Below are 19,220 nucleotides of genomic sequence, written 5' to 3'. Positions count from 1 at the left end.
ATTCTAAACGCCCTTTTTAATTATTAGTATACCCTTTTTACTTTTTTAATATTATAGTGCACTTTAATAAGTATAACTTTTAGCTATATACTATAAGCTATTATATTATCTCTAAATTCTATTAATTTAAAGCTAGTATTAGCGTCGGTTCTAATACTATTTAGCGGTCCTTAGTATATATCGATCTAGCTTTTTTATAAGGCTACTTATACTATTTTTATTTATAAATCCTAGAGGAATTGCCCTGCTTAGAAGGATATAACTACGTTAATTATATATAGTACTAACTAACTATTTAAATAAAAGAATATTAACGACGATTTCTTAGTTAAAATTAAGCTTATTACGTAATTTAAATTTAAATTTGCGTGGGCTTTGCGTATTTATTTAGTATTAACAATATACTTTCGTTAACTACTTTAGTACCCCTATTTTAATATTGTTATTACCTAATTATTTTAAGAGGTTATATAGCCTCGTAACCGACGGGTACCCGAATCTCTAGTATAGGTTTCTAAGCTCACTTTTTATTAAATAATTAATTAATTTCGTATCGTTAATAAGCTTTATAAACGTATACCCCTATTATCGTTTAACTATTTCGAAGTATTTATTACTAAAGATTTTGTTCCTCGTATTATTAAATATAATACCTAGTCGATTTATGTTTTTTAAATATAAGAGAAATAGGGTATTAATAGGTAAAATATAGAAAGTTATTATTTTAAAGTACGTTTTTATTTTTATTATACTTAGGGCGACGATTTCCTTATTTAGGCCGAAATTAATTTTTATAATACCCGCTATTAACGTATTAAGCGTTACTAGTGCGATCTTTTATAATACTTAGAATTACCCTTTTTTTCTAGTTAACTATTACGATACCTTAGTATTTAAAATAACTTTATAAAAATTATCTAAGCCGTATTTTTCGCTCGTATAGAATACTTATACGAGCTTAGTATTCGAGGGATCTAAATAATATAAAAAGGACCCCTTTAACTACCCCTAGATTTACTTAGTACTATATTTTTTCTTTTTAAATATTAAAAAAGATAGCGTCTTTTTTTTAATCGTTTAGAAAATAGGCTTTAGCTTTATTAGATTTGCCCTTTTAGCTATTTTTATATTCGTTATCTAAGGGACCTTCTCTTATTATTTATAAATAAAAGCCTACTTATCAAGAGCTTTTACTACCCTCTATTTATTTAGCCTCGTATATTTTTTAAAGGCTAACGGGGTAAAAGAAAAGTAATTAATATTATTAATTTTATTATAATTTAATTTATTAGTATAGGGGATAAGATCTTCTTTATTTTCTAAATTTTTTATAGGGGGTATATACTTTAAGTTATTACTTTAGCTATTATTACCAAGTTTTATACCCCCGGATTTACTTTTATATATAATAAGGAATTAGTTAAACTAACGAGGGCTAGTTTTACTATCTATTACCCTCGACTTTTTATATTATTCATACGATTTAAGACGCTCTTTTTTAAAGTAGTTATTTAATTAATATCTATTTTTTTTATAAATATAATATTACCTTTTTTATTACCCTACCCGTAAGTTAGATCTCTACTTATTTAATAAATTTAGGCCTCCTTATTAATAATGACTATATTTAGCTTCTTTTCTTTTTTTATTATACGTTTAATTAACTTAATATTATTAATAAGGGCCGTTATATACTTAAAAATAGGTTTAGCGCAGCATTTTTATTTTAATATTAAAACTAAATCTTAGCTTTAAATAAAGCGTCTCGTAGTCTTCGGGTACTTAGTATAAGGTTATTTTTATTTTTAATATACGCTAAATTGCGATATAAAGATATCCGACTTTTTATTTAGTTATCCCCTTATTTAGCTAGGTTTTTATTAGTTTATTAATTCGATTAATAAGCTTTTTAAAGATCTCTATTTATAATTTACTTTTTATTATCCTAGCTATAAATATAAAAGAAATTACTCATAGCTTAAATAAGAGCTCTAGGTTTTTATTATAAGTCTCGAAGTAGCTTCGGATTACGTTAATTATACTAAGAAAGTCGTTTTAATTAAGATTACGTACCGTTTTATAATAATAATTAGAGGCTTTGTTTACGAGTACAATATTAATTACTAAATAATATTAGTATTCCCTAATTTTAACTTTTTTATAATAATCGTAAAATATCGTTAGGGTTTTTATAAGACCTTATACTTCTCCCTAGAGTATAATTTCTTTTTTAAAAAGATCTTTTTAAGGTTTATAAATTACCTCGTATTTATTATTAGATTTTTAGTATTTATATACGATCCTTATATTACTGCGTATTATTAATAACTTTAAGTCGTTTATTTCCTTTTTTATTAGTTAATTAGTACCGAATTTTATATTAATAATAATAACGAGTTATAGATTAAAATAAGTAGAATTGTTAATTATCGTATTTTTAGTATTATATTTTGCCCCGGTATATCCTTTTATAATAATAGATTTCCGTTAGTAATTATAAGGAGGAAATCTAAGTCGTTTACCCTTTTTCTAAATTTATTAAAGCGATTATACGCTCTATTAACCTATACTTAGTTTTATAATACGAATTCCTCTTTTATAATTATTATTATTAGTATTTTATATAGCTCTTATAATTATAATTACGTTAGTAATACCCCTCGCCCGTAGAGGAATTTATTAACTATTTTTACGATTTTTAGGCTTACGCTTACGAACTATTTATCTAGTTAATAACTAAGGTCGTTTATAATTTTATAAAATAAGGGTTACTTTTATAACCCCTTTTTTTTATAAACCTTAGTTAAATAGATCAATACTACGTTAATTTGCTCGCTATTAGGCTAATTTGCGATTTTATATATTTACGTCCCTTAATAGTCTAGGTTAATATTTACCTATTTATAAGGGATTAGGATTCTATTTAAGATCGGGTTTCGTTCTCTTTTTTTTTACTTTAACTTACTAAGGGTCGTACTTTAGTTTATATTTATATTAGTAATTATTAGTATATTTAATTTTAATAAGGATATATTTAATCCGCGCGCTAGTTATAGTAAATCCGTGCTTTTACTATTTAACGAATTTATTAAAATTTAAAAGATTCCCGCTTCCTCTCGCTATCTTATTACTATTCTCGTTTTTTGTTATTTTTAGTAATTATTATTACCTTTTTAAATTATTAACTATCGTACTTATTAAGATCCTCTTTTTTATTTAATATAAAAAAGTAAGTTTTAGTAGTTCTTTTTTATAACAATAGTAATAAACGTTTATATTATTATAAGAAGATATAGTAATTAGTCTCGGGATCTTTACTAATTACTGATTTTTACTATCTTATATACTTTTAGTTTCTTAAGCTTCGTACTCTTTATAATTTTTAAATAGCTTTTTTCCTTAACTTACTTTTTTTAAAGTAGTATTTTATAAAAATAGTTAAAAATAAACGCTAAGTAGCTCGTAAAAGAGCTATATAAGTTATTAAAAACCGTATAGGCCGTTAAGTATAATTAATAAAATTAAGCCCTCTTTTTTATAAAATCGTAAATTTTAAAGACTTATTAAAAATACTTATTTATTACTTATATATAATAGGGTTAAATATTTTAGAAATCTTATTTTTTATAGCCTCTTAGTACCCTATTTTATATTTTTTAAATACTTTTTTTCGTAGTTTAATTATAATTAAGTAATTATTATTTATTAATAATCCCTTTTATTACTTAGTTAATTTTTTAAAATTAATAATCTCGCGCTGGGAGCTAGTATAAAAAAAAGCCCTTTAGTAGCCCTTTAGAAGATTCTTTTTTTTTCTTTTCAAATCCTCGTTTTTTAGCCTTTTTTTAAATTAATAATAACTCTAGTAAGAGGTCGTAGAATTATTTTAAAATAGCTACCTTTTTTTTAAGTTAATCTCTAAAATCCGTAATACTCTTAACTTAATATCATTAAGACCTCTAAATCCCCTTTTCTTTTATTAAACCGTCCCTTATACTATATTCTTAAGTAATACTTAAAAAGTAGTTAAGGGAGCTATAAAAAGGTCGTTTAAATTGCGGGCTTAAAATCGTATTTATAAAATCTTTATAATAATAGACTTTTTTATATATTATAAATCTCTTAGTTTAATAACTCTTATAAAGTTATTTTCGCTACTAAATAAGAATATTTATGTTTAAAAATCCCTTTTTTTAATCGTATAATACTCTTTTATATTATATTATTAAGCTCGTTTATTATATTAATTAATTAAGTAAGTAGTCGTTATATAAGTATTTCTTTTTATTAATTTAACTAGTTAATTTTTAATTACGAGCCGGCTATAGAAAAGTCGTTTAGTAAAAAAGCTACTCGGGGCGATAGTAAAAGGCTAGTTATTTAAGTAGTTCTATTAATTAACGTAGTTTAACGTAGTAAACGTCGACTTTTCGTAAGTAATAAAAGGCTATAATTACTTAATTCCGTATAATATTTAAAAATCGCCTCCTTTTTTATTTATTTTTATAAAGTTAATTAGTACGAATTTCTTATCTTATATAGTATTAAGAAGTCGTTTTTTTTATATAGCGAGATACTTTACTAATCTATAATAATAAAATTTAATTATTAATTAATATTAATATCTTTATTATAAAGTAGTTAGTTCGAACCGTAGTTAATAAAGAGATTAATTAAACTATATAAATATTTGCGTAGTAAGTATAAAAAAGAGGTTTTAACTATAGGTTAGGCTGGCTATAATAATCGTAAATAGGGCCCCTAATTGGCCCCTGCGTAGTTAGCTATATACCGTAATCGAATTAGACTTCTAATCCGATATAAACCCCAGCCTCTTAGAAACCTATATAAGTATTATTAATCTCTATCTATTATCTTTATTACGAATTATTACTATTACGATTATTAGTGGGGCTAGTAGCGTAGTTAGCAAACAAAGCCTTTATCCTATTCATAGTTGTCTAATTTGTTTTCTCACGGGCACCTGACTTTATCGCGCTAGCATAGTTTAATATTATATTGCTGTGCCGAACTACTATAGGAGAGCTGCTCTTAAGATAATTAATCTAAAGCCGAAATCCACGTAGTTATTACTAGAGTACTAATTGCTACTTTTTAAGGAACGTCGTCTTTGTAGCTAATCGAACTAATCGTCTATTAGAGCTTGCTTTTCCGTTTATATAATTACCGCTTATAACCTTCTTCTTATATACTTTTTCTTAGCACGCACTATTAGTACGGGCCACCCTACTATACTAACCTCCTTAATAAGGCCTATTCTACCCCCTTTTCTCTTATACTAATTATAATTAGCTTAAGTAACGGCTATTATATACTACTACGGTTACTACCCTTTTTAAATACTTTTAGTACCCTCTCGAGCTTTATTACGATTATTTAGTCTACGTTACTTCGGTCCCTAATTAAAAAACGCCGTATTTTAGATTTTATTAAAATAATACTTATAACCCCTAAGATTATAAAGGTTCTAATTATAAGACCTAGGTTAGATACGTTTATTACTATAACTTAGTTTAAATTAATAATAATAACCTAATCCCCCCCTAATTATAGAGCGCGTTTTAATAAGATTATAATTATTAATAAAATTAAAACCCGTTTATTTAGCCTCTATTTTATAAAGGATATTACTCTTATAGTTATTTAGGAGTCCTTTTAATTACTAAAAAACTCTAAATATACTACTATTATAAATTATTATATTACTAAACTTAAGGCTTTTTTTAAAAAACCTTAGTTATTACTTACTAAAACTTTTTAATATAAGCCGGATTATAGAATTATAATAAGCCTCTTTTTTATTAAAGTATTCTCTTAGAGCTCTAGTTATTATACTTAGTATTTTATTAATTACTAGCCCTAGGGGCTTATAGCTCGGGCTTTAAGTATAATAAGTAACTTATAAAAGGGAGCTAAAAACGTACTTCCCTCCCCTAATACCCGTATTTTTATCTACTTTAACTTTAAAACTTCCCGTTACTAAGTAAAAGTATAGTTTATTTATAAAGAAATTATTAAAAACTACTTACTTAAAAATAAAAATATTAGCTTAATAACTAAGGTTCTAACTAGTTATATACTTACCCTAAAAACTTTAGGAGTATAATAAGCTATACTTAGTTATTATACTTAGCTATTTAAACTTTTTAATATAACTATTATTAAGGGATTTAAAATTTAGTTTATTTATATTATTAAAAATATTAAAACTCGGATCCCCGGCTTTAATAAATAACCCCTCGATTTTAATATATACGTTTAGGACGAGGTTAGAGTAGTAATAGGGATAATCCCCCTCTATTACTAAACCTTTAGCTTAACGAACGGCCTTTATATAACTTATATTATATCCTTTTTAAAATTAATAAAAAGGCCCTTTAGTATTTTTAAATTAGTAATAGCTTAGCTACTTACTTACTAACCCCTTTTTAAATAATACTAAGTTTACTTAAATTAGTATAGTTCTAAGGACTATACTAAAACTTAACGTTACTATTATTATAAAAAGCTAGGATATAATAATAATTATATTATAATCGTCCCTTAGTATATAAATTATTAGGGGCTATATACGAGCGATTATATAAGCTATTTTATATATTCTTAAAAAAAGATAGTATTATTATTTACTAAACTTCTTAATAAAAAAAACTCTTATATAAAGTAAGTAGAGAACTTTATACGTAAGCTATAAAGCTCGACCTTTTTTTAAGCCCTACCCCTAAGTTAGACTTTATAAAGTCCTTAAGTACTTAGCTCTAGGATAAGATTATAAATATTAAAATAAAAAGACTTACTAAGGATATTATTTAGGGATCTATAGTTATTAGTATAGTTATGTATAATATTAAAAACTATTTAAGTAGACGAGAATAAACCTACTTAACTATTATAAAATTAAATAATATTATAAATTCTATTTTAAAAAGCGGTAATTACTCCCTTTTTAAAAAATAGGGCTCTAAACTCCCCTTTAAGAATAGTTTAAAATACGAGGAGCCTACCCTAAAAAGAAATAAGAGTAAATATAAGAGCGCCTTATATAAGCGTTCTATAACTACTTATAACTAGCGTATTTAACATATACTAAAATTAAAATACTATAAGCTAACGTATAAAAAAACGGCTATAAGTACGACTATACCCTTATTATTACTAAATTTAAATAAGTAGATATTTTATTATTATAAGAGCTATAGTATAGTATAAGTAAACCGTAGAATATTATTAAATTTTATCTTAGTTTTACTTTATACTCGTTAATTTAGAGCTAAGCTATAATTACTAACAAACCCCGGGTCCTTATATACGTCTACTAGACCCTTTTATACTTAGTAATATTCGATATTATAAAGCTCCCTTACCGGGATTTACTTAGAGTACGTATTTTAGGGTATTATATTTTTAATATTTATTACGCCCTTAATAAGAAGTATATATTAATAATACTTAACTACTAGACCCCCTTATAAAAGCTACTTATTACGGGGGATTTAAACTCTTATTATATTAATTAATAACCGGGGACCCCCTTATATACCCCCAGGAACTACTTTATTAACTAGATAGATAGTTATTATTTTATTATATTAAACCCCGTAGGGGTCCCTATTTATAAAATAAGTAACGTACTTAACCTAGCTATTTTTAACGTCCTCTTAGCCCGGACTTAGATTATTAGTTATATATATACTAAATCGGATTATAATACCCTTATTATAACTATCCCCCTTCTTACTAACTTAGGTAATACGTATTAATTAAAAAAAGAAAGCGGAGAATTAAATTAAAAAATATATTATAGTTTATAAAAAGGGTTAGGGAGCTAACTTAAATAATATATACTATATAGAATACTATATAAGACCTCGATCTAGTTATAAAAAGCCTTAATAACGTATTTTAATATACTTATACTTCCTTTTTTACCTCGTATTATATAAGGAGTAAGGGGACGAAGTAATAGGACGAGTTATATATTAAAACTAATAAACGCTTTAAAATAGTATATATAGCTAACCCCTAATTTCTTATTATAACTATAGCTAATTAATAATATAATAATATTATATAGAGGGCTAAGGCCGCTATATAGACTAAAATAGTCTTTTTTATTAAAAAGAATTCGGATATATACTAAATTATAAGTTAGAACCGGCCTAGGCCTTAGGTCTAATCCCCTCTTTTATAGAATAATGAAAATATAGTTACTAAACTTATTAAAAAAGTAATACTCTTCTAAAAGAAGCTCTTAGAGTGCGTAATTATAAAGGATAACGTATATTTTAACTTTATAATACGCCCTTATTAATTACTATTTTAAGATCTTATTATTTATTAGCGTAAAATAGATAATACGGTACTTAGTATAAAAAATACTATCTTTAATATAAATAATATTATAGTTTTAATATTACGGGCTTACTAGCCGTATATTAATAACTACGTCTATTACCTCTATTAGGCCTATTTTGTACTAGAATACGACCCTAAGGCTTAATAAAATATTAAAATAATAATAATACCGAAGCCTAACTAAAATATGCGTATTTATAAGGGCTAGTACCCGATCTTATTCTTAGTAACCTTAAGGAAGGGGCTAGAGCGCCTTATAACTAAGAGGATATTTTATATTACTATTACTTAAAGCGTACTTAACTTATAAATAGCCGGGGTACTACTTAAATAATTAGCTACGGATATAGCTAGGGTAATAACTTATAATATATAAGCTACTTTTAATAAGAAGCTAGTTATTATTATTATTATAATAAATATTAAAAGAGCTTTTAACTTAGTATTATATAACTAGCTATATAATCGGCTCTAAATATAAAGTTAGTTTAAAAATATTATTACTTAAGTATAGTACCTTAATTAGTTATACCGAGCCTCGGTTTACTATAAAAAATACTAAACTCTTATATCCCCCCTTTTTTATAGTTTATTATAAGGGTTACTAATCTTATTTATCCTCTTTTTATTATATACTAAGTAAATTTATTAAATTAGCCTAGAGTTTTTTAAATTTAGCTATATTAATAATTATATAATACTAAGTATTAAGAAGGACCTTACTAAGGCTACCTCCTAGGTATAATAAATTCTAAACGATATTATTATTTAGAATAAGGATAATACTATTTAGTTTAATTTTAAAAAGACCGAGGTCTTTTATTTTACGAAGCGGACTTTACTAAGGGCTAGAAATATTACCCCCCCCCCCCCCCTATTTACTATAATAATAAGGAAATTAGACCTTATAAAAAGGGTATTATAAAGTAGCTAGGTATTACCTTTAATAAAAAGCTATTTTTTTATAACTATATCGCTAATTACTAAAGTAAAGCTGGGTTTATAGCTAGCTATATTAAAAGTCTTAATAAAGTTTTTAATAATACGCCCCCCGTTATTATATATAAAGTAATTTATATTATTATTATCTTTAAGGCCCTATATAGCGCTAAGTTATAATACCCTAGCTCGACCCGACCTATTTTTAAAGTTAGGGTTAACTCCGAGATATATACCTAACTAGAAGTCTAATACGGGCTAAAGTTAGTTATTAAGACTTTTTAAACCCTTATTAATATTACTTTAAGGGGCTCCCTCTTAATATAATAAACTATATTAGTTACGGTACTATTACGTAAAATAAGTATATTATTAATAAAGCTTTTCTTAAACTTTTTTAAAAACTATTATATTATTAAGCTTTTTATATTAAACTACTTTTATTCCTTAGCCTAGAGGATTTATAATTATAAGCTATTACGTAACTATAAGAACCCCTCTTATTTAACTATACTTATTAAAGTAGTTAGTTAAGTTAAATACCCCCCGTAATTAGCCTTATTACCCTATAACTTCTTAATTATAAATAACTTTAATAATATTTAAAAAGTAATTAAAACGGAAAAGATATAAAGCTATTACGAATAGTACAAATCTCTCTTTATTACGTATATTATAGCTTATATAAATAAGTTATAAATAACTTTAAAAGCTATAAGCTTTAGGTATATTATTTACTAAGGACTATAACTAATTTATTTTAAGTACTATTACCTCCCCCGGGCCGAGGTTTTTAATATTAAAATAAAAGGGGTTATTATAAGTCTTTATATAGTGCTAAGGTTTAGAAATAAGTTTATTATAATTATTACGGTTTATTTAAATAACTAAGCTATTATTAAGTATTTAAATAGTACCCTCCCCTCATTTTTTTAATATATTATTCTTAAGTTTAAAGAGCTTATTAAGAACGCTAAGGTTCTTATTACTTCTTATTAAACGCCTAGCTATAAAGGTATTATAAGGAACGAGATAGTAAATTAGTTAGTTAAAAAAGGTACTATTATAAGCCCCCCTAACCTACTTATATAACCCCTAATTATTACTTATATTAAGTATCGTACTTAGGAAAAATAGTTAATTATATTCCAGAGCTAATAAGAGGATTATTAATTAAACTCTTATAGGGCCCTCGCTTTATTTATTAATAATATAATAAGCCCCGAGTTAAAGTCGCTTATATAACGCTAGCTTTATTAGCTTTTTTTAACTAAGTCTAGCTATAGGGACTACGCTATTTATTACTATTTATATAACTATAATAATATTAACCTTTACTATTTATATAAAAAGGAGAAAGTACTTAATTATATTTATTATTACTAATTAGTTTTATATAGGGGCACGCTATAGTTCGCCCGAATTAACTTCGTTTAGTATTAACTTAGTAAAAACTAGTTTATTTATATTATACTACTATAAAGCTCCCGGTTCTTTATTAATATCTACTTAAAATAAACCGATATTTATTAAAATCGGGTTAGTGCGCGCGGAATTAGTTATAATAATACTAAACTTATATTTATTATTAAATAGTACGGCTATAATAAAGGTCTCAGGGTGCCCTCTTTAGCCCTTATATTAATAAACTAATGCGATAGGACGTATTATATAGTTCGTATTCTAACTAACTATTTAGAATAGACCTTTTTAAACTAAACCCTCTTATTATAATAAGTTTATTAATACGGCCGTTAGCTCCCTTAGTAAATATTAATTTTATAAGGCGAGTACGTTAATACGGCTCGTTTAATTATGATATATAATAAGCTATATACCCCGTTAGCCCTGCGAAGCTTATGTTTATTTATAATAATACTAATAATAATGTTATTTTTTATTTATATTATATTAATACTTTACTTTACTATATAATATATTATATTACCTTATATTATAATATATATTATATACTTTCTCTTCTTATTTTATTATTTTATATTATACTACTCTCTTTTTATTTATTAAAGGAGCTAGACTCTTTACCTCAGGTAGTAATATTTATTATAATACGACAACGGTCTTTTTATAAATATATAAAATACTACTTAGTTAGTTTATTATATCACTAGCGTAATATTTAAACTTTACTAAGTATATTTACCCTAGGTTATAAGATATTACGGGGGGCTATACGTAAGTAAAAGGGTTAATTTTAGATTATATATTATATTATTTTATAAGAGGGTATTATATAGGCTCTACGGGGCACGGTATACGGTTTTATAATTTTAACGTAATATAGTCGCCTTTCGCCTTACTTGAGGACATCACGGCGTAAAATAGTACAAATAAATAAATAAACAAATTACCGCTTATATGGGTCTCGTCTCCTCCGTGGAGTTGAGAGATATCGGGTCCATTGAATAATAGGCCGTTGTTACCGCTGCTCAATGGCCAGCCACATCTCCCCCGGATCGCACTGCACAAACGAAAGCGGACGCAAGTGCTGGCAGCTTGCGACGGTATGTCAATTGTCATTCTCATTCAGACCAAGTCACAAGCTTCCCAGCAGACAACTGACGCAATACCCAGGGTGCCGAAAGCGGAAAGTAAAGGTGTTTGGCAACTCTTCTCAATTTCTCTATCATCTCCCCCAAGCTGCGGCGACAGGCTGTGCAACGCCGACTTGAACCCTCATAATAATAGTGTGACGGAGCTCGACCAGCTTGCCGTCTTTGCGTCTCATCCCAGGCGTCATGCGTATACACCGTTGCCGAGGGAACAACTCAGAGGGAGGCTCAGAAGCGGAAGCTCATTAGTATTTCCGTAGCGCATGAGAACAGCCAACGAGTTTTAGAGTTGATTCGAGAAAATCGCGATGGCGTTGCAGACGACATCACGAGGAAGCTGCAGGAATCCGACGATCTTCAACACTCGATTAACTTAATAGCCGACGCCAGTCTTCTCCTACCAAAATTTCATGAGGGTCAAGGTAAGTTTTACAACAAGTCCAAAGTGGCAGAGCAATTGATGATCCAGCCACTAATGTACGGTATCTGTTTCCAGGAGATTCAAGGCCTGTTGTGGAGTTGAAGTCACAGAGAGGCTGTACCACTGGGCTCTTAGCAGCGAAGTGACTATTTTCGAATGATCCGTTGCATGCACTTGAATAACTGACTTTTTCTCACACTATTAGTTCTGATACCGACAGAGGTGATGGGTGTCTCCGCCCTTCTGACCACATTATGCCCATATCGCGCTGGACCAAGATTTCTCGAGCCGACACGACATTGACACATCTTGTCAACGCCTTCTGGACCTGGAACAACACTTTGTCGCATCTCATTGATAGAGACCTCTTTGTTTCCAGTCTAGAATCTATCGACTCCAGTGCTAACTCCGATCGAAACGGTCAATTTTGTTCGTCTTTACTTGTCAACGCCATCCTAGCCGTCTCAACGGTATGTCATATTAGGCTCTACCGACTTTGACCGTGGTTTGAAACATCATAAAATGGCGTTCTAATAACTCATGGGGTAGCTATATGCAAACAAGGTTGTGTTAGGATCAGTGTCAGCAGAAACAAGGACAACACTGAGCCGCGATTTTGCCGCTTCTGCATTCGAGCTCCTAGAATCGGAGCAGCATATGAGTTCCTTGACTCTACTGCAGGCTACGGCTGTTTTGTGGACTTTGGTTAGGAATGAGGGATCTGATGAGTCAAAAAGTCGATGTTTGACCCTACAGGGTCTGCTGAAGCGGACTTGGTCGTCTGTTCGCCTGGAGAACACAAGCTACGGTCTCATCACGTCTCCCAGAGAGGAAGGTGGTGTTGCAGAGAAGATGCACCAAGCAGATTCCTACATCACTTGGGGATTCTACTGCTTCTTTTCGTGGGTTCTTCCTAGATTGTTTCGGATCGGTGTCAACTTGCGATATCCTTGGCTGATTGATGTCATCTCTACCCAGAAAACTGGCCACAGTCACTTCCCCTGAGATGCTGATTCCAAGGCCTCTCATTATGAAAACATTCGAACGTCTAGGCACTCGAGGCCATTCCAACTCACGGGATTCAACGTCAAATGTCGGCAAAGATCCTAAAGGCCTCAAAGTATTCGTCGCGGAATGTAACCTTTGCGAGATTATTGCTCAATTCGTCACCGATCATGCTGCGAATAGACTGAATCGTGATCGCTGCACGGCACTTTACAACAAACTCACATGTTGGCAACTCTCCCTCCCTGGTGATCTTATGGCGGAAAATAGTGTTCCTGAATCCGTTTTATTCCTTCGGTAAGTAGCTACCATACTGGCACACCTCTTCATCCTGAATTGAGCAATCATGTGGTCTACAACCATGTATGCTGATGACTGCTTTCTATCAGAGCAACATATGATTTCATCGCTCTGAAAGTCTTGTCCGTTTACTTGAAGCAGCCTGAAACCGATATGCTTAACGCTCATAACGCCGCACTTGCCCAAATTGGCCATGCGGGCTCCATGATGGCTAGCCTTTGCCCCGTTGGTGGTATATCGATGACGAGGCACGAGTACTGGACAGCTGAGTATTGCTCTTCTGTTGCAAAAGATCTCTTGCCTTGGCTCGACTCGGGTATTGCGGTGCCCACAGTACGTGACACAATCGGCAAAGCTTGCTGCATCCTCAGGGATATGTCTGATGCCGGAGTATCAGGCCGCGCACAGGCATTGCTTCTGGATATTACCAAGCAGGCAAAGTCGTCAGGCAAGATCTTAGCCCCTCAGGGCAAGCAGTGTGCAAGAGCAGAACTTATCCCAGCAGTTACAATACACGGCGTGCTGGTTTTCGATGGCAAGAATGACCTCATGACCGATTCTACAGAAGGAGCTTTCATAGTTAAGTTCAAGGGTAAGATCTGTAGCGTTGAACTCGTGATGAATTGAGTTGTGGAATATTGTCATGTTTGCCACAATGAACGAAAGCCACAGATCGTAAAGGCAACGCTGTCAGCGGCGTTTGTCAACCTTTGTTGCATCTCATCACTTTCATGTTCCAACTCAATGCAAGAGTTTTATAGCTCAGAAACAATGTGGTGAGATGTGTTGGGTCCTATTGAATCTTTCTAGTGCCTTCGACCTCAAGATTACAACTCAGACATACAACTCTATGACGCGGACTGATGGATCCTGTGAATAATCCGACAGTGATGTCGAAGGTGCTTAACCCCCTTGCTTTTCCAATCATATCTCAACAACATGCGGTTTGATCGGTTTCAAAGAGTTCGGATATCATTGAGCGCGATCGACTCAAGTCTTACTTTGATCAAAAGGGACCTCGACGCGCTCCACCAATAGGAGACCCCTTGACCTTAGGCTGAGGTTTGGCGTGTGCAGATACATTCACCCTGGATCCATACTCCCTGAAGCTTTCGGGTGACACTGATGTCTTCCAAGGGATTACCTTCAACAAGGTCGGATCTAAAACCACTTCGAAGCATACCTCGATCGCCAAGCCTGAACGCCTTGGAAGCCACGCAGGTCGCAGAGCGTAGAACGTCCAGGGTTGGCATGCCAGCCTCGACGAGCAAGCATAATTCCTCATGAAGACTCTCGCCAAATGGTACCTGGGCCCCTGGAACAACATTCGCTGTTGTACCCGCGCAAATCGTAACGCCAGCTTCATGGAGTGTTCGCACGCTTTCTGTCGCGTTTTCATAGTTGTTCCCGACCGTGGCTCCTGGAGCTACATCACTGCTCTCGAATTCCCTGATATTTGTGGCGGAAGTAGGGTCTTGGCTTCGGCTAGCGGTCAATCCGGGGTAATCAAAGGATGATTGTTCCGATGGCACTTGTTTCTTTGCCATGGTCAACGTCGGAATGAATATTTTGCCCTGTGAAGCCATTTCTCCAGCCATCGCCGCATTGATGGGTGCGTCAAGAGGAGCATGGGCAAAGATATCGAAACCGGCCCTCATGCCACGTTCGTAAGACGCTTTGCCAGTAGTACGGGCCACGGTCAACTTGTCGTAGGCGTGAGCGACGTCTACAATGGTTTTGAGTATTCCATCGCTGTGCGAATGCAGACTGACGGCAACTTTAACCAAATCCGCGCGGTCTGGGCCACTCGACTTGGCCGAGACAAAAGCTACTGCATCGCCACGCGTGCGAATCTCCACCGTATCTGAGTTACTGCGAAGAGCCGGTCGATGGGTCTCCATTGGTACTGCTTCTGTACCGGAAGAAAGTATAGTAGGCAATTTCGTCTTGCCAGCGGCGTATACGCGAAGAGATTGACATTGCTCATTGTTGCTGCTGAGATCGATGACGGTGGTCACGCCATGGCTCGCGAAGGTATCCAGCGCCGTATTGATACCCTTGATGTTCACGTAGACGTCGATCAAGCCGGGAATCAATGTACAGCCACGGCCGTCGATAACATGATCTGGATTCTCAATTTGGGAGTCATCCATGGTCGGGTCTTGGATATTGCCAGCCGACCTGGTAAACAAAAAGTTTCCAGCATTTTGAATGACCTTGCCATCAAAAACGCATACGTTCTTGATAAGAACCCTAGTCATTGCTTGCAGACTTCGATCTGATGCAATAGACCCGAGTGACGTTTGCGCCTCCAATCGTAATGACTGAGGTTTCGTAGTTGTAGCATCGTATTCGTAGCAGTTGGCTTTTGCGGATGAAAAAAGAGTTCAGAAATTTGTTCGATGGTGATGAATGCCTTTGCAAAGCAAGAACGAGAGCCGAATTGGTAGGACGTATACACAATGTAATTATAGCCGCCACTTTCCAATAGAAACCTGAGGTATGAATGATGACCTGGCGATGAGACGGAACAAGGTTCTGCAATGTTGGTTATGTCAAGTCACCGTTGAAGCCGGCCAAACCTGGACGGTTCCGCCAATCGGAGCCTTCAAAGTTTTTGGACAAGCATCCTTTGTGCGTTGACTAAAAGTGGCGGTTAATGACATAGCTTGGTTGTCGCAAGATTCGCGAGCTCATGCTTGATGATTTCATCAGTGATTGATTCAATGTCATTCATTGTGAAGTCATTGTGAAATCATTGACGTGAAAATACGGCACAACCTCGATGGATACTATAAGCTACAATCTTATTTCTTGGCCACATCTCCTACCCAAACTAACGCTGTTGTGTACAAGGTGTGACAACCCTTGCAGGTCACGGCAAATCTCCATGATTGGCTTGCATGACATTGACCAAAGAATGTGGAATGTTGTCCCCCGCCGCAAGCCGCAAGTAGGGCGGGATAAAATACAGAAGATTTGAAGGTGGAATGGCGTGTTTATCGTTGCCGATCTGTCGTCCCCGCACCTCACGGAATCTTCTCCGGCGGTTCTTCTCCAATCAAATACAACGTGCCAACCTCCGGATGGTCGGTGACGGTTCTTGTCTGCAAGACAGCTGTCTCTGGTTCAATTTAAACGACTTGGTAGCCAATAGCAATCCCAGCGAATGAAGCTTCATAAGTCACGTCTAGGTACGGAGGAGCATAGCTAAACAATCTCGGGTGAGGCTATCCCAACACATTCGTTACAGTAGTTATTTCACCTCAAACGACCTGACTTATGTAGGTACTAATGAGGTCAGCAGAGTGATCCTTAGTCAAGAGAGCGTACACTCATCACATAGGTAGATATTGAGTTTCTTCTCATAACCGCTCATTCAATATACTCATCAATAGAGACACAATGATCCCTGACTATTTAAGTGATGCTCATTACCTGGAACTTGAGACTGTGGCTGCTACGAATGCAAGCATCAATATCCCATGACTCGAGTTGACTGTCGTCTAGTTCAGTAATTACATTGACTCCTTTTTACGCCAGTTCTCCCTTGCGCGCTTCGAATCAGCTCTCCTGGCTCAGACATGTGGAATCACTTGCGCCATCATCGTTTCCAAAAGCGTCTCTCCGGTGGCGAGGGCTTTCATATGCCTAGTCGTACCGTCATACCCGTAATTACCGCCACACTCGCCCCCCACCTAGGCAGCTGCAAAGCCAAATCGTCCTAGATGCTTGCCAAGTCTGTTATCTGAGGGGTCGCGGAAGGGCATCTGGGTTGTCTGATTCCCCAAGTCTCCGGAAACGTGATGTCTCTGTGACTTCACTCACTCGGAGACAAATCCTGCAAGGAGCTGCATATATTGACCGCCTCTTCCGAAGATTCTTCTCGTCTGCCTGAGGAGCTTAAGCTCCGGAAGGATTTATCGGGATTTGAATCGAAACCTTTGGCCAATGTGTGCCACCCAGACAGACTACCGCTCCGAGGGCGTGATGATGGTGAGACAAAGACGCTAACGCATATATGGCTTACGAACAGTACATAACATAAATAGCGGTACCCGGGATCGATGAACAGTAGGTTTCTGGCTGTTATTTGGTCTAAAAGTCTATCTGGGCTTCGAATCTCAACTCTTTGACGCTTTTCTTCGTTGACTATTATCGATACTCTGCATCGGTCGAGGCATCTCTACTGCATCTCTACTATGGCTCTCACAGGCAGCAAGTCGAAGAAACAGCTATCTGCTCAGTTGTTAGCAGATTCACACATTTGCAAAGTCCATCATGTCACCGACTTTATCATCGTTACGGAAGACGTCGACAATCAATTTCGAAGCCTCTCGTCTGGTCATCCTAGCAAGAACTCAGGTCACCCCGATGATTCCCTTTTGGCCTTTTATGCAGCCACTGGGCTTTGGGAAGCCACCGACCCGAGCCACCGTGGTTGTCGTCTCGGCCACCCTTGTATCGTGACAGACGTAAGGGCATGTGCACGGTTATTATATCTTGCGAAGTTCCATCACAGTTATGGGAGCTGCGTAGACTGGAGTCCCGATCACATCTTCTGTGTCGAACTGGACTCTGACGATGAGAGACAAGCGTTCCCGGCATGTGCCGAATGCGGTGTACTCATTGAGATCCAAGGGCTCATTCTTGCCAACCGAAGACTCTTGGATGACGGGACCCAAGTTTCTACGGACGAGGACTTTCGCATCGTGCAGAGGAGTCTTAGCGGATACCTGCGGGCGTATGAGCTGAGGAGGGATGCCCACGTACGAGATCTGATAAAAGCAAAGAGTGGCTTGCTAAGGGAGGAGTTGCAATATGCCCAAAGTGGTATTTCGCCGTCGAGACTCAAAGATGAGGAAGTGGAAGAAAATAGCTCATAATGGGGGGATGGGGGGAGGGGGGGGGGTGATGGGCAACACTATGAGGTTCTGAAGTTTCCACATGCAGCGTATGCGCCTACTAAGACCGGGCGAGCAAGATAGCTAAGGGAAGAAAAAGAAAGAAAAGCTGAATATTAAATTGATTAACCATGATATCGAATTACGCTGTGATATGTAACGCTATTGGATTACATTTACATTCAATTATTTTAGTCTAGTATTATAGTTATTAACTACCCTTTTTTCATTAATAAGACATATAGATAAATAGATAGATAGATAAAACCACCTCAAGCAGCAGACGATAATATTGCTTTAGGCCCTATTTCCGCATTCCATCGGGAGCGGTCAGTATCTTGCGAGAACCTCAAGTCTGCCTCTGGCCTCCATGGTGTTCCTTCCTTGAGAACTCATTAGTACTTGTTAAATGTATTGCGAGGTAGATGATTGAACTAAGTCAAGCAAACAGCAAAAAGGTTGATGTGAACTTTCATGCACATTGCGGAAATGAGTGATAAGTCAAATCGGTGCGAGTTGACACTATTCATTTTTCACACTTATGCAGATTGGTCCGAAGAGCACATCAGTGCTATGCGGTCACCGAGGAAGTCGAGCGAAGTCTTCAACGCACAAGGTCGGGCGGAGTTGACGACATGTCGCGATGGCGATGCCTTTCGAAATTGCGGCCTAGATATACACCCGGACTTACGATAGCTCAAC

The 19,220-nt window shown here is 34.2% G+C and overlaps 5 protein-coding genes across 5 annotated transcripts; 3 read left to right on the top strand and 2 right to left on the bottom strand.

Moving 5' to 3' along the window:
• Positions 1-585: 585 nt before the first annotated feature.
• On the bottom strand, positions 586-822 carry CLUP02_14284 (uncharacterized protein; the record flags this gene model as incomplete). The annotated part of the gene is made up of 1 exon (XM_049293215.1): positions 586-822. A coding segment is annotated over one exon (237 nt), but the record flags the coding sequence as incomplete, so codon positions are not given.
• Positions 823-11,725: 10,903 nt separating this feature from the next.
• On the top strand, positions 11,726-14,241 carry CLUP02_14283 (uncharacterized protein; the record flags this gene model as incomplete). The annotated part of the gene is made up of 7 exons (XM_049293214.1): positions 11,726-11,933; positions 12,044-12,310; positions 12,385-12,412; positions 12,515-12,779; positions 12,859-13,211; positions 13,288-13,611; positions 13,704-14,241. Coding segments are annotated over 7 exons (1,983 nt in total), but the record flags the coding sequence as incomplete, so codon positions are not given.
• A 425-nt stretch (positions 14,242-14,666) lies between these two features.
• CLUP02_14282 (amidohydrolase) lies at positions 14,667-15,875 on the bottom strand (the record flags this gene model as incomplete). The annotated part of the gene is made up of 1 exon (XM_049293213.1): positions 14,667-15,875. The coding sequence occupies one exon, from the start codon at positions 15,873-15,875 to the stop codon at positions 14,667-14,669; it is 1,209 nt and encodes a 402-aa protein (XP_049150359.1).
• Positions 15,876-16,026: 151 nt separating this feature from the next.
• Positions 16,027-16,752, top strand: CLUP02_14281 (uncharacterized protein; the record flags this gene model as incomplete). Its single annotated transcript, XM_049293212.1, has 4 exons — positions 16,027-16,078; positions 16,140-16,248; positions 16,489-16,567; positions 16,600-16,752. The coding sequence occupies 4 exons, from the start codon at positions 16,027-16,029 to the stop codon at positions 16,750-16,752; spliced, it is 393 nt and encodes a 130-aa protein (XP_049150358.1).
• A 267-nt stretch (positions 16,753-17,019) lies between these two features.
• Positions 17,020-18,500, top strand: CLUP02_14280 (uncharacterized protein; the record flags this gene model as incomplete). Its single annotated transcript, XM_049293211.1, has 7 exons — positions 17,020-17,067; positions 17,125-17,244; positions 17,317-17,391; positions 17,463-17,502; positions 17,585-17,610; positions 17,869-18,080; positions 18,137-18,500. 7 exons carry the CDS (start codon positions 17,020-17,022, stop codon positions 18,498-18,500), a joined length of 885 nt encoding a protein of 294 aa, XP_049150357.1.
• Positions 18,501-19,220: the final 720 nt, after the last annotated feature.

Source organism: Colletotrichum lupini, chromosome 7, assembly GCF_023278565.1.
Source record: "Colletotrichum lupini chromosome 7, complete sequence".
NCBI lineage: Eukaryota > Fungi > Ascomycota > Sordariomycetes > Glomerellales > Glomerellaceae > Colletotrichum > Colletotrichum lupini.
This window is presented reverse-complemented; position numbering and strand designations above follow the sequence as displayed.